General features: G+C 40.1%; 2 protein-coding genes and 1 long non-coding RNA gene across 4 annotated transcripts; 2 read left to right on the top strand and 1 right to left on the bottom strand.

The window, feature by feature from the left end:
* Positions 1–744: 744 nt before the first annotated feature.
* LOC131981323 (uncharacterized) lies at positions 745–1,458 on the bottom strand. The gene is made up of 2 exons (XR_009395299.1): positions 1,254–1,458; positions 745–1,057 (listed from the first exon to the last, which is right to left on the bottom strand). It is a non-coding gene; the product is annotated as an uncharacterized LOC131981323 (long non-coding RNA).
* A 274-nt stretch (positions 1,459–1,732) lies between these two features.
* On the top strand, positions 1,733–8,441 carry LOC131981784 (equilibrative nucleobase transporter 1-like). 2 transcript variants are annotated; one of them, XM_059346256.1, is made up of 13 exons: positions 1,744–1,788; positions 1,892–2,111; positions 2,224–2,353; positions 2,957–3,003; positions 3,082–3,158; positions 3,841–3,933; positions 4,011–4,150; positions 4,702–4,802; positions 4,910–5,053; positions 5,245–5,352; positions 6,787–6,973; positions 7,343–7,466; positions 7,582–8,441. In XM_059346256.1, exons 2-13 carry the CDS (start codon positions 1,928–1,930, stop codon positions 7,690–7,692), a joined length of 1,446 nt encoding a protein of 481 aa, XP_059202239.1. In that variant the 5' UTR covers positions 1,744–1,788; positions 1,892–1,927; the 3' UTR covers positions 7,693–8,441. The 2 variants fall into 2 exon arrangements, with proteins under 2 accessions (XP_059202238.1, XP_059202239.1); XM_059346255.1 differs by having other exon boundaries at positions 1,733–2,111.
* A 7,459-nt stretch (positions 8,442–15,900) lies between these two features.
* Positions 15,901–22,706, top strand: LOC131982323 (reticulon-4 receptor-like 2). Its single transcript, XM_059346939.1, has 4 exons — positions 15,901–16,129; positions 17,501–17,727; positions 17,823–18,053; positions 19,591–22,706. Exons 1-4 carry the CDS (start codon positions 16,081–16,083, stop codon positions 20,452–20,454), a joined length of 1,371 nt encoding a protein of 456 aa, XP_059202922.1. The 5' UTR covers positions 15,901–16,080; the 3' UTR covers positions 20,455–22,706.
* Positions 22,707–27,463: the final 4,757 nt, after the last annotated feature.

Here is a 27,463-nt window from a genome sequence, read left to right on the forward strand (position 1 = left end):
CGAAACTGTAAAAGAGTGTACTAAAACAAACAAACAAACAAACAAAAGATGGTCACGAAACCGAACAGCAGTCCTGTCCTTAGGAAACAACTGCTACAGTAATTCAAACGTTGACAACTCAACTGTCCCTCAATTGATATGCAGTCTTGGACAAACAGCACACAGTGTGTGTGTGTGTGTGTTTACAATTGGAGTAATTAAGTGTGTTACAATGGGGCCATGTAACAAGGTGTCCTCCAGCATTTCCACCAATAAACTTTATTTATATAGCACTTTTCGTGACATAAAATGCAGCTTAACTAATACAATCTTAGAGATTTTAAATAAGGATATTACTAGTAATTACAGAATGCAATTTCTGAAGAAATTGCAGTGGGAATGCTGAATCGCTGACAGTACACTGCCATGCCGGCACAGGAAAGTGTCAGAAACTGAAGTAGAAATAGTTTGAAAAGTGAAATTGGCTGCAATTAATATGAGTTTAATGATGACAATAATGTGAGTAAGTAATATGAGTAATTGATGCATGAAAAAGTGTCAAGAGTTGAATTTCTGTCAGGTTCCTCGAAAAATTCCAGAATATGTGGAATTCTGAAATTATCAAAGATACTAATTGGAAAAATGCATACGGAAATGTTCTGAGCTGAATATTTTGATGTTTGAATTACTTTTCTACAATGAAAGATGTGTAAGGAGATTTTAAAAATGCCTGAGAAGAGGAGAAGTAAGAACAACAAGTCAAGCTGATGGTAAGAAAAAAACTTTAAGAACTTTACTTCCAAGAGTTTATCGTGTCATACATAATTCAGCCATTTAGTAGTGCACTTCCATGTAGTCTGGAGACGTGAATAAGGAAGATTTAAAAAAAAAAAGTTGTAACAATCTATGCATCAGAGACCCTGATACACAGAATTTTATTTCTCAGTACGGGTCACTACACTTCCCATAACGCAACTTTCCAGGGTCTTCTGTTACTGCAAAAAGTTGAGGTTTTACTCAGGTGAAGCCAAGAGCATCACAGGAAGTCATGAGTTACTGCAGCCTCTTCCTTGACAGGCTATCAGAAAGGATAGGGGGAGAAAGGGGAAACATTTGGGTGGAAAGGTGTCATGAATCCAGCAGGATCCAAATGCAGTACAACCAAGATTGAGAGCCAGGTCTTTTTTTATTTTTCTACACACAACAGGAAACAATAAACTCAAACAGTCTTGCAACTAGAGTCTCTGAATGACACAGAAATACCACAGAAATACCACTGTCCCGAGCACAGCTCTGAAGCAGGGAAGGCGACCGGCAAGTAATAATCCTCTTCAGAGAAGCCTGAGCAGCAGACACCAACACAGGAACGGTGAAAATCCAACCAGGAAACACACAGGCTGGAATCAGAGTGAGGGACAGAAGACAGGCAGGTTTACCAGGGCAGAGACGAGGAGACAGAATCAGGAACAGACTCAGAAACTCAAACCAAGAGAAAGCACAGGAAAGTTCTGCATGAAAGAGACAATCTGGCAAGTGGTGCTGGCCTGGTGAGGCTTAAATGCTGGAGCTAGATGAGCTCTGAATGAGCTCCAGCTGAGCTCTGCAGGTGCAGCAGTTCTCCTCTGATGAGGGGGCGTGGCATGCTGCACCAGAGCCCATGACAGAAAGGGGAAGGAGGTAACTGTTGAGGAAGAGAAAGGAAGAGAAGGTCTATATAAAGAAAGAGAGTGGATCAAGAGCAGACAGGTGTGGTTTGTGAGGACACTTGGGGAGACCCAGAGAGACTGAACTGTGAGCACTAGAGAGCAAGTTAGAGAATTACACAACTTACCTGTGCATTTTACAATTTCTAAATGGCTGGTTTGATTTAAAAACACTTTGGCACATTTTAATTGATTCCTCTTCTTAAAAGTCTCATGACCTACCAGTATCTTAACAAAGAGGGACCATGGCGGGTCTTGGGAAAAGCTCGGTGGTGCAGCGTGGCCTCACCTTTGCTACAGGTCTGGTGGAGTGTCTGTGTTTTGCTGGAGCCCTTTTTGGATGGGCTTCGCTTGTTTTTGTACTGAAGAAAGAGGACTACTTCAGCTCTGAGTGCATCAACACCACAACAGCCAATGGAACAGACTTAGGTCAGTTTGATGTCTTTGCCTCCACTACTTTGAATTTTAAGCAACATTTCTAAACATCTTTCTTTTAAACACATATTTCTCAACCTTGGCTCTTTTGTTTATGTGTTTACAGATTGCAGTGGACAGGATGAACAGTTCTCGCTTGTTTTCACTATTGCTTCCTTTCTATGCATTTTCATGACGCTGCCTAGTGGTTTCTTCTTTGATCGGTTTGGGACCGCAGTGTCTAGGCTCATTGCAATGTGAGTTTAGCAACATCTTAATTTCTTGAGGAGTTAAAGGGATAGTTTGGAGTTTTTTTAATGGCATATGGTATGGTATATTTTAAAGCTTTATAATGTGTTATTTCCACTTTTTGAATTGAATTACTGACATAAATAAACGTTTCTATGATATTCTAATTTATTGAGATGCACCTGTATATACGTATAACATAATCACCAAGTAAGTCATGCATCCATAAGATAAAAAAAAAAAAAAAAAGACAAACAAACAAAACTAACACAGCAAGGGGGTAGACAAAGAGTAGCACCCTTTTAGTGAGCGTGAGGTCTCCAGAACAAGCCAATAGAGATGCGGGATACATACTAGAGCCTGACACTTAGCAATGCAGAATGTTAAAGTGTCTTATGAGAAAAGGTGAAAAGATGAGGGGAAAAGAGAAATGTCAGCACAATGTTTATTTTTGGTGCCGATTTAGAGACCCTGTGATGAAGAAGTCGCTTACAGCCCAGATATCTCTTAATCCAACAATTGTAAACAACAATCTCATGCCTGATTACTGTAAAGCTCCCATTCAGCCAATAAAATGATAAGGTGACAGTGGTATTTCTTTCTCCCATCAGAGTTCTTTACACAGCGGGTACCTTGTTGGTGGCCTTCTCGACTGCAGGTGAAAAACATTCCTTTGTGCTTTTCCTCTCAAATGTTGCAGCTGTAGATTCTCATTTTCCACATTTTTTCTTTTCAGTTATGTCCAACCTGCTCTTCCCAGCTCTCTCCTTCATAGCAATGGGTGGAATACTGTTTCTAATTACCAACATGCCGGTACTGATGCATTCAGATTATAAATATTATTGGGGTTTTTTTTTATTCATCTCGTTCATTCATTACTTTAATTATTAAAATCCACAATTTCTGATTGATATTTGCTCTAAACTGCATTTGGAAAACTGCTGCATGGGCAAATAAATATACATATAAAAAAACAAAATGAGGTTTGACTCTACAATTATGTCCTCTAAGACACTGTCCCCTGTAATGCAACTAAATCATAATATAAAAATGCTGTTTTTTTAAAATATATATTATTACTATAATGAAATTAAATCCAAAGCCAAACTTCCGAATGTGCAGCCGGCCCCTGCCTCTATTGTATGTGTACTCTTTTAATGTAGTATTTAGTGAGTGGAAACAACACATGATAAGGAACCACTAACTCAGTTGTAAGAGCTATTTTTGGAAGCGAAAGAGTTTTTATGTTCAAGGTTATGTTTACCAAATAAACAGTGTCTGTGCACAAAGCCCTCTCTGGGAAACTGTGACGTTTTAATACATTTTAATGGTGTAGTTGTGATTCCAAAACCACATCCTCATGTTCAAACAGGTGATACAACTTGACAGGAATACTTTTTTTTTAATCAAATGATAGAGAAGTAGATACAAAAAGGACACAAAAAAACATACACACTTAAATGCAACTTTAATCAGTTCAATTTCTCTCCGTAAGGTGGGAAACCTGTTCGGCTCACGTCGCTCCACCATCATCACTCTCTATAACGGGGCCTTTGACTCATCGTCAGCACTCTTCTTTGTTATCAAGGTGAGAAACATATATACACTCTCGTAAATTAAATTTATATACCATCTCATGTTGAAACAATGATCCCCATCCTGCAGCTGATATATGAGGCTGGAATCTCTCTGCTCCCTCCCTTCCTCTTCCTGTCCGCCTGCAGCGTCATTCACCTGCTCAGGACTATCTTCTTGATGCCCAGAGGCCACATTCCCTACCCGCTGCCTGATGACTACACATACGGGTACAAATTCCCCCAAAAAAACCCCCACACACACATACACACACCTCATACACGCAAACAAACAATTAAAGTTTAACAAAATATATCATTTATGCTCTTTGCTACTATAGTTTTCAGTTGAATCATTGTACTCTTACAGAAAGAAAGACCAGCAGGTTTTTGATGTGTAAAAAAACAAAAGGCCAATCAGCTTTTTTTTCTTCTTCTTTTTTTTTACAAAAATGTGCATAGTTTTCAGTAAAAATCCACAAATAAACAGAAACCCGGAGCTTTCTAACAAATCCAAATAATACTGCTTCATGATAAATGCATTTATGCAAGAATTGAAAGGCAAAGAAACAACCGAATTCAAGTTTCTTGTCAAAAAAAACCCCAGAAAACACATGTTTTAATTTTATCAGCACTGACTATTTTCAAATCATTGTGCCACATTCCTTGGAAATATCTCTGTTATCGTGTAATGTTAATATAACCTTATTTAGAGTAAATTATTATTTCCCACAACGCCCTCAGTCTGTGTCTGACCCCCTGTGACCTTTGACCTTTGTCAGGGTAACCTGTGGTAAATCAAAGACTCTGACCTTGCACATAACTGCAAATGATAACACAGAGATGGCGACAGAGGAAGTCGAGGATATTCCTGTCAAACAAGGTTTGTTGACTTCACTCTGTTACATGTTATGTAATTATCTATCTATCTATGCCAGAGTAAAGTAATTATACATCCTATTTCTCTTGATCTTTCCTCATCCCTCTCAGAGAAGAGTCTCCGTGAGTGTGTGCTGTCCAGGCTCTTTTGGCTGCACGTGCTTTGGTTGTCAGTGATGCTGCTCAGACATTACCTCTTCATTGGCACCCTTAACCCCATGCTGCAGCGGCTGACAGAGGGAGAGCCTTCACTGGGTACAAACACTAAGTCATGTCCGACTGTGATAGCCACAGTGCATGTTTGTATAAACCTTCCTAATTCCAAGTAGTTTGTGTTTCAACAAAGAGGACGTGACTAAAGTTATATTATATGAGCAAAAAGTTGCTGTAGATTATAGGAGTATTTTGTTCCTCACTCTCTTGTCTGTGCTTGTGTGTCCCTGCAGTGAGCCGGTACATTAATGCCTTTGCCATAACGCAGCTGTGTGGCGTGCTGTGTGCTCCCTGGAACGGTCTCATCATGGACAGAAACAAGGGCAAACCTCGTGCTGCAGGTAACAAACTAAAACTAATTAGAGAATGCACTTTCTAAGGAAATTGCTGTTGGAATAGCTGACAATATGTCAGGAATTTGTCAGAAGAAGTTGAAGTAGGAATAGGTTTTTTTTTTTAAATTGGGATTGGGTGGAATTAATGTCATTGAAAAGTTCAATAATACCAATAATGTATCCAAAATGAAGAGCTGACCCTACACTTAACTAGTAGGAAAAGTGCTGAATAATGGTGATGAACTGTAGTGTGTGGAGACGGAGGTCCCAAGGATGGCTAAAGAGCAATGTTCTAATCAGAAACAGAGAAAAAATTATGGAGACTTATTGATGAGATATGATGAATAATGGAAGTGATGAGTCATGTCTGGCTATACTTTAAAGAGAGACAAAAAACAATAATAGTGGGCTTTAATCTGTAAAATCAGTAGGGAATGTTGTGTGTGGGTTTATGTGTCTGTCTGTGTGTTTGTTCCTGATTTGACTGAATGTGACATACTGCATTAGCTGATCTTAATCAGTTCATCAGGACATCAAATCCATCCGATCTCTATAGTGCAGTGCGATGTCGCTGCTTGGAGAACACTGCTGCTGACTATCATTAAAACACATGAAGTCGCTCCTCCTGACCTTTTGCTTCTCAGTTAAAAAACATGACTCTCCAGTTTTATTTCTTTACAGCGAGTTGTAGGACACCTTGAGGAACACAGTGTTATTTTTGTCAGTGTAGTGTTAAAAATGTGTTAATGAGTTTAAATTTAAATTGTTCTGCTCTCAGTTAACATTAGTGTCTAGGGGATTGTGTCTTGGAGTTTCTGTCACATTGAGGGGCCAAAAAGCCAAAAAGTTTAAGTCTGTTTGTTTCAATTGTAACTTGTCTACGACAAGCGCACATTTTCCCAAACTTTTAAGCTGGAAATTATTTATGAAGACTCAAAATTATGGACATGAACACAAGTTTGCTCCTCTCCACTCTAACTGTGAGGTCATCCATTCTAGCTCTGAACATTCGGTGCAATACATACTACGTAATGTATTGTAAAAATGTGAGGAAAAAAGCTTTTTTACTAAGCTTCAATTACGTTTTAATAATTTTAAAAGTTTTAAGGGGATTTGAAAATTGAATGACTTTTAGAATGTCGGAAAGATGGGAAACATTTTAAGGTCTGAAAGGAGCTTCAGCTGTGATAGACATCCAGTTGTCATGGATTTCTTCGCATTGGATCATGGCTTTCTGAGTGCCAAGGAGCCAACAGGAGCAGGACAGTAAAGTCTGGAAGCTCCAAGCTGACTACACTGGCACATAGGCAGTGGCAGTTTGAATCAGTCAGAATTTAAAAAAAAAAGAACACAAGCTAAATCTGATGATAGATATGAAATGTGCATAGAGTGCAGGGTATTCATCATTTTACTGGTGTGTGTTTTTCTTTGTGTTTGTAGGAGAGAGTGAACAGGAAGCAGACTTGCGTTCTTCGGTCCTTTCTCTCTTCCTGACGGCACTGCAGTGTGTGGTGTTCTCAGTCTGTGCCACCATCCCGAACCTGCCGCTTCAGTACTTCACCTTCGTCATACAGGTGATAAACCGCTCCTTCCTCTTCGGTGGGAACGCAGCCTTCATCAGTGTGGCGTGAGTATCAAACACATTCATGTATTAAACACAGCACATATTCGTTTTGTGGACAAAAATGAAGTGTGTTCCTGTTGTGGGCAGTACATAGAAACACATTTTATACACAATTCATGTACTTTCATGAATAATTGTACGGTGCAACAGAGATCACTTTGTTTTCTAGTTCAATTTATTCCTTTACTGTGTTGATGGGTATTGCCAATTGATCCCTTTACCACAAGGACGCCCCCCAAAGGGCTTCCATTATATACACATTTTAAAAATGACTTTAAAAACTCAAGATGAGAGTAGCATGGGAGCAATTTTCTAAACTTTTTTTTAACCACATCTTTCTCTTTGCCATGTCATCACTTTGTGCATGTGTAGATTTCCACCCTGCCACTTTGGGAAGCTGTATGGTCTGGTCATGGCTCTGTCTGCAGTGTTTTCTCTGCTGCAGTACGCCTGCTTCGCCCTGGTGAATGGACCTCTGGACGGAGATCCTTTATATGTGAGTACACCACATTAACTTGATACCACAGTAAATCTTACTCCCTTTATCTCCATCTTATCTATGATCTCTCCTCTAACTGCTTCCTCCTCTCTCTCCCTTTACGTGTCTGTAGGTGAACATCGCTCTGACGCTGCTCATCCTGTTCGCCTTCATCCATCCCCTCTCTGTCTACCTGCACTGTCGAAGTCTCGCCTCCAAGCGAGCCATCAATGCCTCCTCCTAAAGTCTGTGAAATGACTTGCACTCAAAATGTTTTAATGTCACCAGTGACACTTTTACCTCTTCAGTTTGTTTGTTTGTGTGTTTGTCTATGTCTGTTGTGTTGAAATATGTATCAAGTGCTTGTGGGTGCATTTCAGTTTGCAGAGAAATGCGGTCCAGGAGCATTCTTTACACTCTTGGATCATGTTCACAGAAGGATTTATCTACACTATTTAAAGGTGAAGTAGACGGTTTAATTTGGGGAAATCCACAACATATTTTTATTGTAATTCAAGTGTGTGGATGTGTATGACTCTACGACTTTAATTATCCTTAAAATCACAAGTGACACTCTTCAGTCAGTCTGTCTGTTTATTGGTGCTCTTCTCTCTGCTTAATGAAAAAAGGGAAATGTTTTTACCAGTATGTTTATGATATAGGTTGAGTGGGGTTTTAAAAAAAATACCAAAACAGAAGTTACTGTTGTTGAAATGTAACTTAAAATATGCAAATTCTTCATTGTGCTGCATCAAACTAAATGTATCAACTTCAGTGATGTGGAATGGCACTTTGTTTCCGCCTTCAACTACTGTGAGAAACTTGCAGGAAACTGCCTTTTACAGATGGTACAGAAAATGCACAGTGTACATGTACAGAAATTGTGATGTACTGAAAGGATCTTTATTAATTTTTAAAAACTCAATGCAGAGAAATATATGTTATACACAGCCTTACTATGTTCAAATAAACATCAAAGTTATATTTAAAGACTGAACTCGAATTCCATGTTTTTTCCCTCAACATTGCTCATCCAGTTCGCCTTCATCCATCCACTCTTTGTCTACCTGCACTGTTGAAGTCGCGCATCCAAGAGAGCCATCAATACCTCTTCCTAAAGTCTGTGAAATGAGACTCGCACTCAAAATATCCTTAAAATCACCAGTGACACTGTTACCTCTTCAGTCTGTCTGTTTATTGGTGCTCATATGTCTGTGTTGTGGTGCCAAACGTATCATGAAGTGTTTGTAAAAACATTTCAGTGAAGTGTCATTCTGCGTGCAGTTATAACATATTTGCCACTCTCTAACAGCCTGACAGAATTTATTGATCCTAATTTTCACCAGAGCTTCTGGTGTGCAGCCCAACACCTTTCCTCTGTAAGATTCCCGGGAGAGAGACTTTTTTTCTTTTTTTTCCTTGGTTTGGATCTTCCTACATTTAGCACTGGACCCTTTTTTTAAGAGGAATTCCACAGCATTCCACTGCTGCCTGTGTGAGAAAGGTGCACAAAGCCTTTTGTGGCTCTAGAGGGAGCTACAAGAAATCAGATAAAAAGTCTCAAGTGATGTCAAGCTGCAGGATCCACTGCAGTCTCAGGGGACAGTATGCCATCTCCAGTTGGCATTCTGAGTAGGAGTTGCCATGTTGTCCCTGATAGTTGTGGAGAGTTTTGGGGCAGAGTCTTTCTCTGGCAGGGTTTAAACCTGAAGTAACAGGGACACAACAACCCCCACAACAGCCTCTCTCAAGTTCTCTGTACACCTGCTGTGTGACAACACAGTGGGCCCAGAAAAACTTGATGCAATTGCACAGTCTGTCACATCGAGTGCGTGTTTGATTATGTGTGTGTGTGTGTGTGTTCAGGGAACACGTGCATGGTGACAGGTTCCTCCCTAGCATCTGCGTCACTGATGATAAAAACCTCTTGCCGATTTAAAAATACAGACATGCATTTACAAATGTATGACAGAAATAGGAGCAAAGACAGGCGGAGCGGAGGCTACAAAATAAGCCAGACTGTTAATGAGAGGATTTGTTATGCAGTGTTTTGCTTTCTTTAATCGGACTGAATCTGTCGCAGTGACTGAGGGTGTCTTTATGACGCATAGGTTTTGACAAAATGTGCCGGCTAACCCAGCTCTCTTTGATTGGAGCAACAGGAGAAAAGACTGGAATGGCTTCACTTAAACAGTTTTAATGTGTTGTTTTCCATCTGCTGTGTGGAGCTGGTGGGAAAACAAATGATTTCTGAATGACTAAAAAGCAACAACATGCATGGCAATGCTGAGGTTTTTTTAGTATCACACTAAACAGCCATATGCGTGTGATGGTTTAGGGCCTGTTTTCATGGTTTGTATTACATGCTTTACATTTACTTTAGGACTCAACATTTTTTAAATATTTGTACTTTATTTTAAGCAAGAAAACATTCCATGTTAATATTTTAGGAATAAATTTACATTCATTTTTTTTTGTATTATCAACTCTGTATTAGTTTAGGCTGTGCCCTCTTGATGCGAAAGCCTAATCTCACTTCACCCCTAACCCCATTGCAAACATGGAAGACCCTTTATGTCTATTCCATTTTTCAACAATAAAGCAGTTATTGCAGATTTTTGTTTTGTTTCACTGTCTGTAGTCTTCACTCTTTTAATGTTTGTTTAGCCACGCCTCTAATATCTGACAAATTCCAGACCCTATAACACGTTATTTCTGGTTTAAACCAGCTGTTACATAATTAGGAGGTCATACTGGGGCCTTTTAGTAAAGCAGAGGATTTAGGATTAAAAGTAACAGAAAATACACCACAGCAAAGAAACACAAGTTAGGCTGAGGACACACCACAAGATTTTTTTGCCAGATATTCCCAGAAGTCCCAGTTCGGCAAAGTCTGCAACAGTCTGCACTAGTTGGGGACAGTGGGCATGGCTAGTGGTCACAAACATCTGTTAGTGTGTGAGGGGTAAAGACCCGACCCGACCTCAGTCGCAGTCAATCAAACATGTTTGAATTTTTTTAGCAGAATTTGGACGCAATTGGGTAGTGTGAACTGATTACCGACCCAACTGCAAACACGTGCTGCCAACAGCCACTGAAAAAAAACAAATTGGTGCATTACCACCACCAACTGATATGTTTGTTTACCGTTTAAAAAGTTTGCGTGACATCACATCAATGATATAATTTCATATTTTATAAAACAGAGCCATTCCTAATGTTGTTAGTGAGAGTAGATATTTAAATTCTAGGGTCTATGAAAAAGGGTTTGCATTGTAGCCTATAAATATAATTGACTTGACTTGAAAGAGATGTTTTTTCTCCCCCTTTATCTGGCTGCCAGTCATCATACAGCACAAACACACAACACACTCATAATCAAGACTTCACTTCACCTTGTCTTTCCATGTTTCTAAAACCAAATGTATGTGATTTAAGAATTTAACTTAACTGAAAATTCATCTTGAGTTAATTTCTCTCATACAAGAAACCATGAAATTTTGATACCCACATCACATTTAACTACAATTTGAGGCCTTTAATAACCCCAGCAGGCGTATATCAAAATTGATTGCAAATATGAACTTTACACACAGAAGCTTGTCTTCTGACACTGAAACTAAATATCAGATGATTCACTATCTCGTTAACAAAGTCTTGTCAGACCTTTGCTGTCCCAAATGACACCCACATTGTGTCTGATTCATAAACTTCTACACATATCGGCCTCGAGCTGCATTTTAATTTGAAAAATGTGAAAACTTTTTTGTTTTACTACAAGCAGATGTTTGACTTGACAACCGCAGACTGTTTTACCACGCAGTCACATTTCAGATGAAACAAAAATGAAATAAAGTAAAAGTGTACACGAAATTATCATCGTGGGGGGACTCGTGATCCAGCCCAAGTTCTCCGAGGAGGCAAGAAAAAAATCCCAAAAGCTCCAGCTTCTGGGGTTTTTTCGTCTTTTGAACTGTGATTCACCAGGTAGGCAGCAATACACACCCTGTCCACACACAAAGTCTTCAGTACTGTGTGAGAGTGTTTAGGGGTTTGTGTGTGTGTGTGTGTGTGTGTGTGTGTGTGTGTGAGTGGGGGTAATAGACAGAGTCAGCGACACATTTTTTTTAGGATCAGGACAGATCCTAGGACATGCTGTGTTTACACCAGTTCAAATGCCAGTGTGCCTGTGATTCACTTTGACACAACAGGCTGGTGAGAAGATGAAAAGATGGGATTGCGAGCAGAGATGTGTTTCTGGGTATTTGGTTAGATACATTTATGCACGATATGGTTTACATAACAAGCACACACAGGAATGCACATTGACTGACACATGTCCAATGTCAGTCTGGATACATGATAGATAATGTGAAACAGCATAGACTGTGGATGAAGCCCTCCTCATGTCACCCATTGGTTTGTGGACTACCATTTTAAAACCTTGAGTTTGACATTTTTAAAGGGTCAATGTTCAAAGATGATGCGCCATGGTCTCAACTGGTCAGTCAGAAGCATACCCTGCTTTATCATCTATAAAGACTAAATACAATTACAGATTCTTGCAGGTCAATCCTGAAGTAGCATCACCATGGGGTCTATTGAGAATTCACCTGGGGATTTTTGCATTGGGTTTTGCAGAAAATAAGCTCTGTGGCAAACATGTTTCTGATGCTTTCATGTTTTATTCACCAGGATAATCTTCACAAATTATGTTTTTATTATGTTTGAAGCATTAACGCAGCCGACAGAAGTAAAAAGCTAACATTATGCTACATCGAGGTCGCATGACTTTAATGTCACCACTGTTAGCTTTAGACAGTCTCCAGCCGTTTTAACATGCTAGCGAAACCATAGCCGTAGAGTTTGCAGGAGCACTGAAAAACACTTTTTAAGGACACATAAAAACTGTGAGGGTATTTGCGTATTTTATGTCGTGCAACAAAATATAACAAACAAAATCACCACAGACCTTATTTCAGGCATCTAACCTCTAACCCAGAGATTCCCAAAGTGTGATGCACGCACCCCCAGGGGTGCACGAGCTGCCACTATGTGGTGCGCGAGATGAAAAATTTAATGGCGGTCTGTTGATGACACAATTAAAATTTTTTCCCCCACACAATAAAGACCTGTAAATAAACATTCTCGTCGTAAAATGTAAAATCAAAAACTGTAATATTAATTAATTAATAAATACAGTATATTCAAAATGCACTTCATCTTAAAAATGAAGTGCATTCTTCTTCCATTTTTCCAACCTGTGTTATGATGACGGGGTTGGGTAACCTCCACGGTCATTTCAATTTGCTGCAATTTTTGTTCAATGTGGCTCAAAATATCATTTTCCCCAACTTATTTGCTTTCTGCCTCTGATCCTGAGCCTGTCATCATCCTCTTTGCTCTTAAAAGTGGAAGCTACGAATAACTTTGCTGCATTATATTGAAACTGTATTTCAAATTAATTCAAATGCGAGAGCGCATTGTTGTGATCGTTATTATTTTATTGTATGTGTGTTCTGGCCATTTGAGCATGAATAAACATGCCGCCTTTAATATGGCTATAAAAAAGCTTATTGCATTTTTTTTTTTTTTTTTTTGAAGGTGTGGGGGATTGGGGGTGCGTCAACCCGGTTGGGACATAGAAGGGGGTGCACGGCTAAAAAAGTTTGGGAACCGCTGCTCTAACCCATTCAAAATCCTCATTGAGTTTGAGAGGTTAGACCCTAGGGAACTAAAATGCTAACTTACTTCTAGGTTTAGGAACTCATTCCTGTGGCGCCCTATATAACCTTAAATAGAACTATATTTAACAACTGAACATCATGCTTTATTGAAGAAGATTTGAAAATGATTTGTGATTGAGACCAAAATCTCAGTAGGAGAAATGTTTACTAAGGTAATAAATACAATAGGGTCATTTTCACATTGACTTCTATACGATCAGACTTGTTTTTCATCCTGTGGAGTCACCTCCTGCTGGAAATAAGAAAGAATGCAGATTTACGGCATTTCCACATTAGCTTCACATTTCAGACCTGGAGGTGATGTCCACTTCTTTTATACAGTACAAACACTTTGAGTATAGTACCCCTTGTAATATGTAATAACCCGTATTGCTTTATGTAAATCCTAGATGTGTTTTAGATTACATATAGAACACAGCAATAAAATCAAAGCCACTTCCATGTGACAGCTGTGTCGATGAATTTGAACTGCTCATCAGACCAAGCATTAGCTTGTGGTTAGCTAGTGCACTCTGCGGTACCTCCAGCTTACTCAGGGACCATCATACCACTGGATCCAGCGCTGTTGCTTACCACCAGCGAGCTGCTCGACTCATTTTCTGTCACCAGTGGGGCAAGAAAGCTTGGTGGAATGAACAAATTGTAAATGGTAAATGGACTACACTTATATAGCGCTTTTATCCAAAGCGCTTTACACTACAGACTGGGCTCATTCACCCATTCACACACACATTCATACTGGTGGCCGGGGCAATCCTAAAAGGTGCCACCTGCCACCACTGGGAATTCATTCATACACTGATGAACGCAGCATCGGGAGCCATTTGGGGTTCAGTATCTGTCTTGCCCAAGGAAACTTCGACATTTAGGCTGCCATGCTCAGGGATCAAACCACGACCTTCTGATCAGTGGACGACCGCTTTACCAACTGAGTAGCCCCCAAGCTAGCTGGCTTATTAAACCATCTGGTAAATGAGTAAAATTCAACAGCTCGATGCTTCGTTTACACGCTCCTGTCACAGTGTAGGAAAATCGCTATCAGCAGAAGACTGATCAGCTTTGTTCCCATCATTTTTTATGAGACAGCCAATAAATGAGCACAATGTAATAACTTAATGCTGTATCCACACACAAAAAAATAATAGGTTTGCGTAATTGACAGACTGCAGTTTTCTAGAAGCTCTGTCTTGATAGTGCTGGGTCAGTGTGCTACCTTATCAAAGGGGTAACAAAAAACTAGACAGAAGTGGTTCTATTGGTCCAACCTGTAACTTTTGCAAATGGAAACGTGAAAATAAAGGTTGTAACCTGTAACTAACTAATGAGGACTGATGGTGGACACACGGTTTATGTGGATGGGGCGCCAACAACCTCCCATGCACACACACACACACACACACACACACACTCTCCCACAGCCTCCCTGTAGATGGAGTCTGGTGGTGAGCTGGCTGCCTCCCCCTCTGTTGCCCTGGGGCCAAGAACAGTGTGAAACATTATTTGCACCCCCACACACGCACACACACGACCTTCTGTGTCCCACAGACCCCGTAGAGGCTACCAAAGCCTGACTGGTGAGCTGTCTGCCTCCCCTAACCACTACACCACAGCCAAGAAACAGTGAGACTCCAGACGCACAACTTATGCCCTGCACTGCTCACAGCTTGGAGTTGCAGATGACCTTCAGTGGAGCAGGTTTTCATGAGTGTGTCCACTTGGGAACAGATGATGGATCATGGTGGACCAGGCCTTGACCTGTGTCATGCAGGGAGGACTCAGTTGTGAGTAAACCCAATCCACCCATGTCCTATTTCACATGCAGACCTCCATGTCCCATCCCACCTCCCATTGAAATGCTGCACTGCGTCCTCTATCACATTCTCCATCCATGTTACTTTTGCCCATAACACCATTTACAGAAAAATAATCTTTAATTCCATTGCTTTAATTCATAAAATAGAGTACTTGTTGGTGACACGCACATGTTCCGTATATTGTTTCCTTGTGATATTTCTCAGTGGCATGTCACCTCTCCTGCTCACACAAATGTAATCAGTCCATATGCTGCATTAGATCACTGCACTCCACCGCTGGGTTTCCCTATCATGTTCATCTGTTGTTCTGAATTGTAGGCGGCTCTCGGCTTCCGTCCAAAATTGGCCCACACTAAATGAGACAGATGATTTTTTAGCTTTAATGCCAAATGAGTTTTCCCACCTCCTGTCCTCCTCCAACCCCCCTGTGAACGCATTTGGCACGGTGGTACCACACAAACAAACACTCTTAATAACCAGTATACTTGTGCAGTAAATATGTGTACTTTATCCCAGAAATTCTCAGTTTGTTGTCACTGAAAACCCCAATCCGACTTCTTCATAGTCAGTTGACTTCCTCCCACACTGCCTCTTAAATGAGTCTTAAATGATGAAATGAAGAGTTACTAGTCATTTTTCTATGTCCAAGAATGGCAAAATGTAGGAAATTAGCTCATGTTCAGAAAAAGGATCCAACATTTCTCTTTGCTTTGTGCCTTTAATTACCTTATCAGAATGAATAATAACCAAGTAACAACCGACAGACATTGTTGCCTGACTTTTAGGGAACGCCACAGTAAAGACGTGACAAAAACCGCCCTATCACTGCCTTTATTGTCCCTTCCTCCGGTGGCTCTCACTCCTCCTCCCGGGCTGACGTAGAGAAGATCCTTCGCTGCCCACGGCTGTGGGCGACGACCCGGCCGCGGGTATAAACAGCTTCCCGGGACTCCAGCTCGTCACTGCAAGAGCCGCAGCAACTCGTTCACCAGAGCTGAACCTCAGCAGAGATAGCAGCAAGCAGGCACTTCCACGCCGCGCAGGCTAACTCGCTTTCGGCTTTGGTTCGAGATGGAGACTCGTTGCAACATGAGGCGCTCAAGGACCCGCAACTTTAAGGGTGAGTTGCTTTCTTATTATGCACCTGCAGTTTGAATGCACCGAGAGTATTTTGGATTTTTCAAATGCATTTCTGTGATTTAGTTTAGTTGTTTCAGCCTCTCACTCGCTCGTGTGTCGGAAATTGCTGAATTTATTCTGAATTTACTTAATGATGCTTTTACGCACAGTCATTGCCCGTATATTTTAAATTGTTTACCAAGACTTTACATTTTTTAATCATGTTTGACAATTATGGATGTTAGAAATTCAGAAAAATGTAGCATATTGAGGGAGCCAAAATGCCCACATTTTGAGCAAATTCAGCCTAAGATTTGGCAGCATAATGTAATTTACGTGTTATCTAGAGGATCGTAATTTACAAAACGTGATCAAACTTAGCTTATATGTTTGGTCTGTCCTATAAAAGTTACAAAACCTCAGTATTCAAACTCTCCATACCACTTTTACGCACGGAGAGATGCAGATATATATTTTTACACGATATACGATTATTCTTAACTGTATAACTTGATTTATTTCGACTTAAGTACATAAGACGTACGAAGACTCAGAAATATGTTTTATCCCACCGAAAAGTCACAGCTTCAGTTCTCCCTCAGCGTCCAGGGCAGCTAATAGTCCAACTTGTTAAGAGGTCAAGAGGTGAGTCGCTGGAAAATCTTGCGCACAACAGATGAATGGGAACTTCATCATTTTTTCATGCATGTACTTTTCCCGTGTTGGTCACTTTTGTGCGCCGTTATCCGAGCTGTGCCAAGAAGCTGTTGCAACATTAATATGAACCGAAACTGATCCGGGTCTGGTTACCGGTTTTACGCGTGCCCTCTGCGTGTCAAACCCCGAACGGAAACATCCTTTTTAGCCTGAGAACTAGGAAACCAGGTTAATGTAATGCATTGCAGCACGCGTGGTTCACGTGTGGTTCATGTGTCCTGCCTCTAAAATGTCTTTATAGGATATTTACGGTGATTTCGTATTTTAAACAGCTGGAATCCAGAGTTATGTAACGTGTCACAACAGCCATGGAGACCTATGTAAAGTGATCTGGTGGATATGAATGGGTGAATGATTTCTGTAATGTTATCTGGTAAATAATATATGAACCTCAAAGTTCTGGGAGCCATCAACAAGTCACGGGTGAGAGCACAGCAGTGCTAAAAAGAATCACTGACAACAGCAACAGGCTTGACAGACAGACAGCAAAGAAAGACTGGTGCCAAAAGCTGAAATCAACCTGTCTGTCTTTGTCTGTCTCTCTTTCCAGGACAAACTACTGCAACAATGTCCCTTTGCTTATAACCTGACCTTCAATTGTGCTCCTTTTGTTCCCATGATAATTAACCTCCTCTGTCTCTCTGTCTCTCTCCAGGTGGACTAACTTTGTGGCTGATTCTGTATCTGGTGGTGGTGAAGCCGGGCGGGGTGTCAGCATGCCCCAGGCTGTGTGTGTGTTACCCCACGCCCATGACGGTCAGCTGCCAGGCCCAGAACCTCACCATAGTTCCGTCCGGTGTGCCGTATGACTCACAACGTGTTTTCCTGCAGAACAACCGCATCACAGAGCTGCGTGCTGATTCTTTTGGCTTCGAGACACAGGTTTGTTTTTGCATCTGTTGCATTCCCAGCAATATTTGCAGAAAATCTTTTATTTCTTCTCTCTCATCACATTATTTTTTATTAAATCTGTGCAGGTGCTTTGGCTGTATGGCAATAACATTACATGGATCGAGGCCGGAGCCTTCAGTAACCTCAGGGTGCTGGAGGAGCTGGATCTGGGTGATAACCCACTACACCGTCTTGAAGGTGGAGCTTTCAGGGGCTTGGAGAAGCTGCAGAGCCTGCACATGCATCGCTGCAAGCTGGCCACTCTCCCCCATGACCTCTTCCACAAGCTTTACAGCCTGCAATTCCTCTACCTGCAGGTAAAACCAGCATGCACACACACAAACGCACCTAAAAACACAGATGCAAAGATACACCTTTGATAGTCATGTATGAATATTTACTCAATTGACTTGATTATTGTATAAACTCCATGTACATTCTACTTGATGAGAATACACGCTCCTGTTGTAGAATTGATTTACCGACACATCAGTTGCCAACGTGCAGGCTGAACACCCACACGCATAGAGATGCTTTTTGTACTGTGCACGTTGAAGGATTGTTGTAAGGAGGTTTAGTGAGTTGCACGCAGCACAAAGTCACAAGATAAACACATAACTCATAACATTAAGAACCAAAGCAACACTTCTCACTAGTTTCAATTAGCACCTTTCTACTGTAGAAAACAATATTACATTTTCAGTTTCTATCACATTATTAAATCAAGCACAACACATTGCTCTAAGATTGATTGCAGGAAACTGTATATAACTAAGTGTACAACTTTGACTCATTCTAAGACAGAGTTATTGTTATATTGTACTTTTTTTTTTTGTTATAATATTTTTATGAGATGTTGTTAATATTCTAATTACAATTGTTATATTTGTATGTGTATATTATACATATATTTTATACATAGATATTTTATGTTCTTAATTGCTGCAGCACTTTGCCTCCTATTTCCACTTAATATGTAGTTTATTGTTCGTAGCATACACCAAAGCAAACTCCTTGTAAGGAGACACCTACTTTCCGCCTATCATGCACAAAGGGAGTGCATGCCCACACGTTTTCCTCTCAACAGTAGTTCTAGCTGCAAGTCATTTGAAACAAAATTATCAAACATTACTCCAGAAACAAGGATAGAATAACAGTGCAACATTTCTTCCAAACGTCAGGTTTTATAGCACTTAATACCCAGAACTGTAGATCCAATTCGCTTTGAAGCACAGAGAGTAAAAAAAAATACTGTATAATTTGCTGGGGGTGTAACAATACCACAATCAACGATCCAATACCTTTCATGCAAATTGAAACTATCAATACACATCATCATCTTTAAGATATGCCTTCTTTTTTTTAAATCAAACTTTATATTTAACTTTATAACTTTATATACTTGTATATTTATATATTTAATTTAAGTAAATAATAAGAGTAATAACATTTTAAAACTTTATTTCAATTTCTTTTTGTAAGTTCATATAAATGTAACTGATTGTGCACTATGGAATAGCTTGCGGAGGTTTTAATAAGATGTCCCCTGTAGTTATTTGGCAGCTGACAGCGAGATCTCAGCTGTTGGTTTGTCCTTGAATCCACCAATTGTTCCAATCAGGCAATAAGTTCCTGCTAAGAAAAAAAACATCTCTCCTACATTCTGTTTGTTTCCAGTTGGTAGAGGTCACTTCTGATCTGTACATATATGGTAACTTCAGAGGAAGTGATTTTTTACCTCTTATCCCAGCTGATAGTAAACACTGACAACTGGCTAGAAAAACCCATCAGCCTTAATTTCCCACATGCTTTACCACGGCACTAAATTCTTCTTGTGTTTTGACTTTGCTTCAGGAGAATCAGCTCCACTTTCTGCAAGATGACCTGTTCTCAGATCTGGTCAACCTCACCCATCTCTTCTTGCATGGAAATCGCATCCGTGCCCTCTCTGAGAATGTGTTCAGAGGTCTGGTCAACCTAGACCGCCTTCTTCTCCACGACAACCGTGTCCGACAGGTCAACCGACGGGCTTTCCGTGACCTGGGCCGCCTGACCATCCTTTACCTGTTCAACAACTCCCTGGCCGAGCTGCCAGGCCAGGCCATGAAAGACACCCAAGGCATCCAGTTTCTCCGCCTCAACGCTAACCCCTGGTCTTGCGGATGTGAGGCTCGTCCCCTGTGGGAGTGGTTCCGCAAGGCCCGCATCTCCTCCTCTGAGCTCATGTGCAGCTCCCCATCCCATCGCCGTGGCCAGGACCTCCGATTCCTCCGCGAGATGGACTTCGCCCTCTGCCCTCTGCCTGACCCCGGCTCAATGGCGGGAACCACCACGACCACCTTCAGCACCAAAACCCGCTGGTGGTTCTCCAAGAACAAGCCCGCATCTTCATCCAAGTCCTCATACCAGAAGAACAGCGAGGTGAAAGCCTTCTCCGGCGGAAAGTCTCAGTACCTCCCCAAAACTCCCGTTGAAACCATCTCCTCCAAGTATGAACTGTCCGAGGCTGAAGCAGCGCTCCCAAAGCTGGACCCAGAAGAATACTGGGCCAACTACGGCAACGAAGATTCCTCCATCCGCTGCTTAGAGCTGGAGTGTGCTCCAGGCTATGATAACCCAGCCTTCCCCTCGTCCTCCTCCTTACCCAGCACCCCAACCCTCCTCCACCTCCTTTCCCTCTCCATAGTCACATTCTCCCTTCATTTCCTTTTTGGCTGAACTCTTCTCCCCGCCAATCCCATTTCCCCCTTCTGATTTCTCTCCCTGCTCTTTCCAACTCTAACAAAAACCTGAGTCTTGATTCCTTTCAGTCACCTCCTCGACTTGCAGGAGGTGCTACACTGACGCAGGAGATAGGCGAGGCAGCAGGGAGCTGTTTTAAAAGAGCAGAGATAAGAGTAGATGTAGAGCAGAACACGATTTCAGTGTCGAGGTAGCTGCTGCTTAATAGTACAGGCGTGAAAAGCAGAGATCAGAACATGGAAACTGACTCTGATAGTGACGGTACAAAGGCAGAAAACTACAACGACATGATGAAATGACAGAGACACAACACACAGACAGCTGGTGGTGTCTCCAGATGTTTTTTGATATCACAGCTGTAAACAACGCAGGCGTTGTGACTCGTCGACAGCTATTTTCTATATCAACTAGTGCTCACCATCACCGCTAACGCTGTCCCTCACTTTTTTATTAATTTCATCATGAATAAAGGTGGTGATTAATGAAAGCCGAAGCAGGAGAAAGATGAGGATTAACAAAGATAATGAGAGTCTTAGGAGGAAAGAGAATAAAAAGAAAGAATAACAGCGAGAAGTGGAAAGAAAATCAACACAACGTGAGCAGAGTGAGCTTAAGATATTCATCTTAAGGCGGAAAAAGAATGAGAGCATCATTAGAACTGCAGCCAAGAGCGGCTCTCCCAGAGATGCCAGCAAACCACCACCACCTACACTTGTACATACTACTCATCATCAGTGCACATACAAACATCCTTAAACTGCTCTCTACTTTAGAATAGCTGCATTTTTACTTTTCATTTTAGTACCATTTAGCATCTTGTGATGATAGAAGAGCTACTTAGATTGTGAATGGAAGGTAAACTAATGAAATGTGGAAACTCCTTTTTTTGGCCCTGTGTGTGTTTTCTCGTCTCTTCGAGATATTACATATTTTAAAGGGAAGGTATGTGCGTTGTAGTGTGTGTGTGTGTGTGTGTGTGTGTGTAATAACCAAAGTCCTGAGAAGACCAGTTTAAATAGGTCTCTTCTTTAAATGAGTGTCTGTGTCTATGTTTTTTCTTTAAAAGAGCAAGGTAAAAACAACACCTGGACTGAATCCTACACAGCTCTTTGTGTTGTTTGAAGCCTCAGGTCTCTGTCCTGCTGGTTCCTGTTACATTACACTTACACCTTGAAAACAATTACAAATTCTGCCACACACTGTTCGCTTACTGCTGAAATATTTATTGAGACTATGTTTTGGTATGTCCACTCTTCATCAGGTATATATAATGCATACCTACACCTGATAAATGTATGTAAAATATAAATTCCTGATGAAAACTAGATAGACTACACTTTCGATAGATTGCACTTTCAGATGTGCACAGACTTTTTTCTCAAGATTACACTTACACCTGCAATGCACCTGTATGTATGAGGACGTGTGTTTCCTTTCAGCTCAGATTGATAGTTGAAAAGGTCATTTATGCACAGATAAACTTGCTGGGACCCATATGTGTTTAAATTAACTCTATCGTTTCTGAAATGCATGGGAATCTTGGTCTGGTTTTATACTATTTTCTGATTTTATGGTAAATCCCAAAATTTTGTTTGGTTATACATAAAATCATCTGTCTCATATTAAAGCTGTACTTTATAAGATAACCTTTCCGACTCCACTGTGTGTTTTTGGATAATGGGATGGGTGTTTACTGAGCAGTCTGTTCAACACAATGTCAATAGATCCTGATTGTGATCTACATTAGGACTGCAAATAACAATTATTTTCTAAAGTAATCAATCAATCAGTTGGTCTATAAAATGTCAGAAAATAGTGAAAAATGACTCCCAGATTGTCAAAATAAAAGGTGATGTCTGTGGATGTCTTGTTCTCTCAATCCAAATCCCAAAGCTATTCAGTTTAATATGATATAAAGCAGCAAAAAACATGAAATCACCATATTTGAGAAAACAGCTTTTTCTGACACTTTTTTTAAATTTGTGGACTAACAAAATGGTTGTCAATAATTTTTGAATAATTGTTGCAGCTCTATTCTGCTGGAGGTCACAAGTTTCTTGTCATCCCCAAATGTTAGTAAGTCCATACCAATGAACCCAAACCAGGAGTGAGTTTCTACTTAGAACATGACAGATAACGTAACTCTGTTAGATTCTGTATTTTTCAATGGAAAAAGTAGTTTGGAAAGTGTCTTGCTTTATTGAAAAATAAACAAACAAACAAAAGTGTGTGTGGGTTTTACTGTTTTTTCACTCTTTTCTATGTCCAATAATGATGCCACAAAGGAATACAAGAAATGGGCAGAAGTTTCATAAGCTGGCACATAAAGTATAAACACATTGTAAACTGATAATAATAGATGGTAGAAAGCAGTGATGACAGGCTAGCATTGCAACAATTCATTCACCTCCAACATCATCGCCAACTAAATACATTTTGATTAGAAAGTGAAATAAGTAATCATGAGCCTGAATGTGGTCAGTATCATCAAAATCAAAACATCAAAACAGTCTTTAATTTTGACATCTGATAGGTTTGACGTCCTCGTGCAATTAAGTCAACAGTCTGGACTTTGTTTTTAGGAGATTACGTCGTGTGTGTGTATGTGTGTGTGTGTGTGTGTGTGTGTGTGTGTGTGTGTGTGTGTACACAAGTGTGTGAAGTGTATGTGACAGTGTGAGTGTGTTCGGTGAAGGTCACCAGTCTGAACTGTGATCACTCCTCGCCCCAATCACTTGTCTCACCATGTGCAGAAGACAGCTATATTGGGCTTATATATATATTATACAGAGAGATGGGTGAATGTTGCGTTGTGTGAGTATGTGTGTGTGTGTGTGTGTGTGTTTGTGATTGTGGGGGTTCAGGGTGTGTGTGTGTGTATGTGTAAGTGCGGGTATGATTCAGGGAAGGGGCTGAATGGGGAACACGCCAGGATGAAAATGTGCCGATGTGTCCCGGAATCAGCAGCACACCCCCTCAACAGATTAACGCTCACCATGATTATGATGCCGATGGTGATGCACAGACTCATGTGTTGCACATATACCTACACAAAACACACACACACACACACACACAGACACACACTATAAAGTTCAGAGAAGTTTGATTAAGCTGCCTTCCATTTTTTTTATCTTCCCGCTTACAAATTATTCATCACTTTCACACCTCACTCTCCTTCTTTTTTCTTTGCTCTCCTTTATTTTTCTCCTCTCTGTGACGAAAGTTCCCTCGCTCCTTTTAGTCATCGTTTACCACAGATAAGTCATCAAACCCACATACATAATTGTCTGTTACAGTATCTTTTGTTCAGAACTGATGAATTGTTTAATTTTATTGTCAGGTTGTGTGTTTTGTTTTCCTGCAAACACAATAGCGATCCCATGCAGTCATTTCAATGTTTTGTCATTAAAGTTGCTCTGGATGTTAATTTTTCTTAATCTTAGGCAGAGCCAGACTTCGTAGATATTCAGATCTCATCTCAAACCTAGGGAGATTTTCCCCCCATTTATGGTAGCAATATTTACTATTTTTCAAGCAATGCTTTAAAATCCCTACATCATGGAGAAAGGCCTGATATGCCAAGTAATAAATGATCCTAGAAGAGCCTTCATTGTATCTATAACTGTTCTCCACTCTACAATCAGCACAGCTCCATGTAGACCACACACACCAAAACTAACAATAACTACATGATAATTTGTAATGTTACTTCATACTGCGCAATATTTAATTCAGGTGAATTTATAATTTGAACTTAAATGTGCAATATTTGTCAATATGGTCTAATGGTCTGTCTGTATTGTATATTCTGTTCCTACTTTTCTATATCCTCTTGTTTAAATTGTTATTTTATTGAAGCTTCTTCTTTTTTTGCTATCCGCTTGCAGCTGTAACACCCAAAATGTCCCCGTTGTGGGACGAATAAATCTTATCTTAACCCATAAGAGCCCAGACCCAGTTATCCTTAAAGGGAAATTATGGGGTTACACAACAGAACAAGTGGATCACATAGAACACATTAATGATGTTTTTTTTTTTTTTTATTCTACCCCTAAATGTCAAAGATCTGTGATGTAACATAAATGTTACATTGGGCGTTTATGGTATTTATATTTATGATATTTGCTATTTTAAATTTAAAAAAAACTAGACACATTTTCTGCTCACAGAAACACAAATTTGCCTTTTTCTTTGCATCTCCATAACATATATCAAAATTGTGACATTAATAGTGCTGTTTAACAACAAATTATTTGTCAGATTTGTTTTAAAGTAACAATAAGAATAAATCAATAATAAATAAAAACAAATAACTATTTGCCTTTTTGTTTGCATCTCCATAACATATACCAACATTGTGACTTTAATTTGCTCAGGAAATATGGTCAGAACAAGTTAAATGCAATAGGATTGCATTGAAGGGCACCCTATTAACGGATTAGAATTGTTAAATGGGTTGAAACAAAGTGTTTGTTACACGGGTGTAACCATGGGTTCTTATGGGTTAACTTATATTATGCAACTGTCTTCATCCTTCTGAAACCAGAACACAACAAATGTTGAGGATGACTAATTTTCACTCCTGCCACCTAAAAAGAGGCAGAACATTTGGCATCTTTTTGTCAAACAGTGCTGCAGTAGAGGTCACAGAATGAATGTTAAGCTGACAAATCTGCTAGGTTTGTATCCAGGGCTTTTAAAAAAACAAAACAAAAAACATTGGGCTGTAGCCCGAGGAGGCAAATTATATTAAATATCCATCAATTGTAAGCCTGTCACAAACCTACTGTGCTGTGTTTTGAGAAAGAAGTGCAATTTTTGTTCCCAACAAGCTACTGCTACTATTCACAGTTATCTCTCTTTTCATACCAAATTACTGACTGTTACAAGTTTGCTCTTTCTCTCCGGTGCATGGAAATCAGTGTTATAATGTAAGGCTAGCCAGGGGTAGAGTTTTTCTTTGATGTCAGAGTGTTTGTGCTTTAAATGAATGGTTGATACCACTCAGGACTGAGAGAGGTTGCAGTTTTCTCACTTATATCTCCACCAGAAAGCGAACAGACAGGGGCTTCTTGTCCTGCCAGGGTTAACCACCTCGAGAAATGCACATCAACAACTTGAATCGTGACCAACGTGCTTACTCTTGCTATATATCCGAGTTGTTATTTCATGGCAGGAGTAAAGGCGTTCTTCCTCTATGCCTGAAAGCAGCTGCCTGGGTGGTCATGGGACATCTTCAGTGTTTTTCCAGTGCAGGAACACAACCAGCAGGCCATTAGCAGAGGAAATGTCTCTGAAGTCGTCATACTTTGATGATGTGCACTTCACACTCTGTGCCCACTCTTTCTCCCCCAATTCTTTATCCGGTTTTTCCTGCTGCTGCCTTTCTTCCTCGCTTTTGTGTGTTTGTCTGCCTTTCATAGGCTGTCACTCATTTTTTGTCTTAACTCTATCAGTCCAGCACTTTTCTTTCTCTCTCTCTCTCTCCCTCTCTCTCTCCGCCTGTCACACAGTCTCTCCCACATGGATAATGCTCGTCTTGGCCAAGCCTGTATGTTGGCTCATGTGAGTTGGCGTCTTTGTTTGCGTGTCATTGGTGTGATCTCTGACGTTCATACTTGCACATGTTCTTATTTGCAGAGAATGAACTGGGACGCACACCCTGACGTCAGAGGGCCAGGAAGGAAACAACGAGGTTGAGAGAAACTTTTGGAAAGATTCAATTATTTAATTCTGTTAGAATGCTTTTTTCATGATCATATGCAGCATGTAACTGTTGGACTCAGGACAAAAATAATACTTAGGTATGTGTGACTATATAAGCTCCTTCTGTCATGTATTCTTTATTCATTCTTCCGCATGAGAGAATTGAATCTGAGCTTGTGTGCATTTAATGTGGATTGAACGCTAATTCTTTGCTTCCTCTTGCATCATATCACATTCACTGACATTCAGAGTGTTTCTCTTAAAAAATATAAGCAAGTTTGCAAAAACAGATAAAGGCCAAAGGTTGTTTTATGAAATATTTTTTTAAAAGACAGAGGTATCTTGTCAAAACAACCACACACTAGTTTGACTGACATTTCCTGGATTGCACAAACAAACAAAAAACATGATTTAGAAAAATAAAAACAGAGATATGAATCATTCAATTGTTATCTTTTTTCTTACTTCATAGAAGAGTACACTGTAAAAAAAGATAAATAGCTACTCAATAAAATTAAGGCAACAGATTGCATGCAATTTTATTTATTAAATCTAACTACGTTACAAGTTGAGTTAATAAAAACTTAACAGGAAGTGCCTGTCAATTAAAAACTGACTAATTATATTGTGTTGGATTCATTCAAAATTCTCTTGATTTAGAATTACATACACATAAAGATTCTATTTAATGTGATCAAAATTAAGAAGATTCTATCTCAAACATTTTTATATTAAAGTTACTTAAACAACTGCCTCAAAATCAAGGACGCGTTTATATTTAATACATTTTATCAAATATATTAAGTAAAATGAAATGACTACAGAATATTTTTACAGTGCATTGCTTTAAACTACAGAGTGACAATGCAGATCTGCAGTCAATGTGACATTAATAACTGATGAACATCATTTGCAGCACTGTCACACCCACCAGCCCTGCGCTGCACAGCACGTGGAAACATGAGCCTCCGCAGCGGAACTCCAAACTCAACAAACGGAAAAGGAAAGAAGAGCGAAAACAGAGAGATGAGGGCATCCTCTAACTCTCTGAATAAAACATGGAAACAATGACTCTTCTCACTCAACAGTACTTTGCTGGAGTTAGCCCGCTGAGCAGCTACGAGTGTATTGCCTGTGTGTGTGTGACTGGATAGATGCTACCATAGATAGATAGATGGATTGTTGTTGTTGTTGTTGCATTTTCAAGTCCCTGGAACTCTGCTGGAGCATGGTTCTTCAAAAGATACTCCTTGTTTGCTGTTTTAATGATGGTGGT

The sequence above is a fragment of the Centropristis striata genome, chromosome 12 (genome assembly GCF_030273125.1).
Source record: "Centropristis striata isolate RG_2023a ecotype Rhode Island chromosome 12, C.striata_1.0, whole genome shotgun sequence".
NCBI lineage: Eukaryota > Metazoa > Chordata > Actinopteri > Perciformes > Serranidae > Centropristis > Centropristis striata.

Bases quoted from the DNA above. Each gene is read 5' to 3' on its own strand.
- LOC131981784 (XM_059346255.1), top strand. From the start codon at position 1,928: ATGGCGGGTCTTGGGAAAAGCTCGGTGGTGCAGCGTGGCCTCACCTTT. The intron at 3,934-4,010 runs GTGAGAAACATA...CCCATCCTGCAG, and splicing joins CACTCTTCTTTGTTATCAAG to CTGATATATGAGGCTGGAAT. The intron at 6,974-7,342 runs GTGAGTATCAAA...GTGCATGTGTAG, and splicing joins GCAGCCTTCATCAGTGTGGC to ATTTCCACCCTGCCACTTTG.
- LOC131982323 (XM_059346939.1), top strand. From the start codon at position 16,081: ATGGAGACTCGTTGCAACATGAGGCGCTCAAGGACCCGCAACTTTAAG. The intron at 17,728-17,822 runs GTTTGTTTTTGC...AAATCTGTGCAG, and splicing joins CTTTTGGCTTCGAGACACAG to GTGCTTTGGCTGTATGGCAA. The intron at 18,054-19,590 runs GTAAAACCAGCA...ACTTTGCTTCAG, and splicing joins TGCAATTCCTCTACCTGCAG to GAGAATCAGCTCCACTTTCT.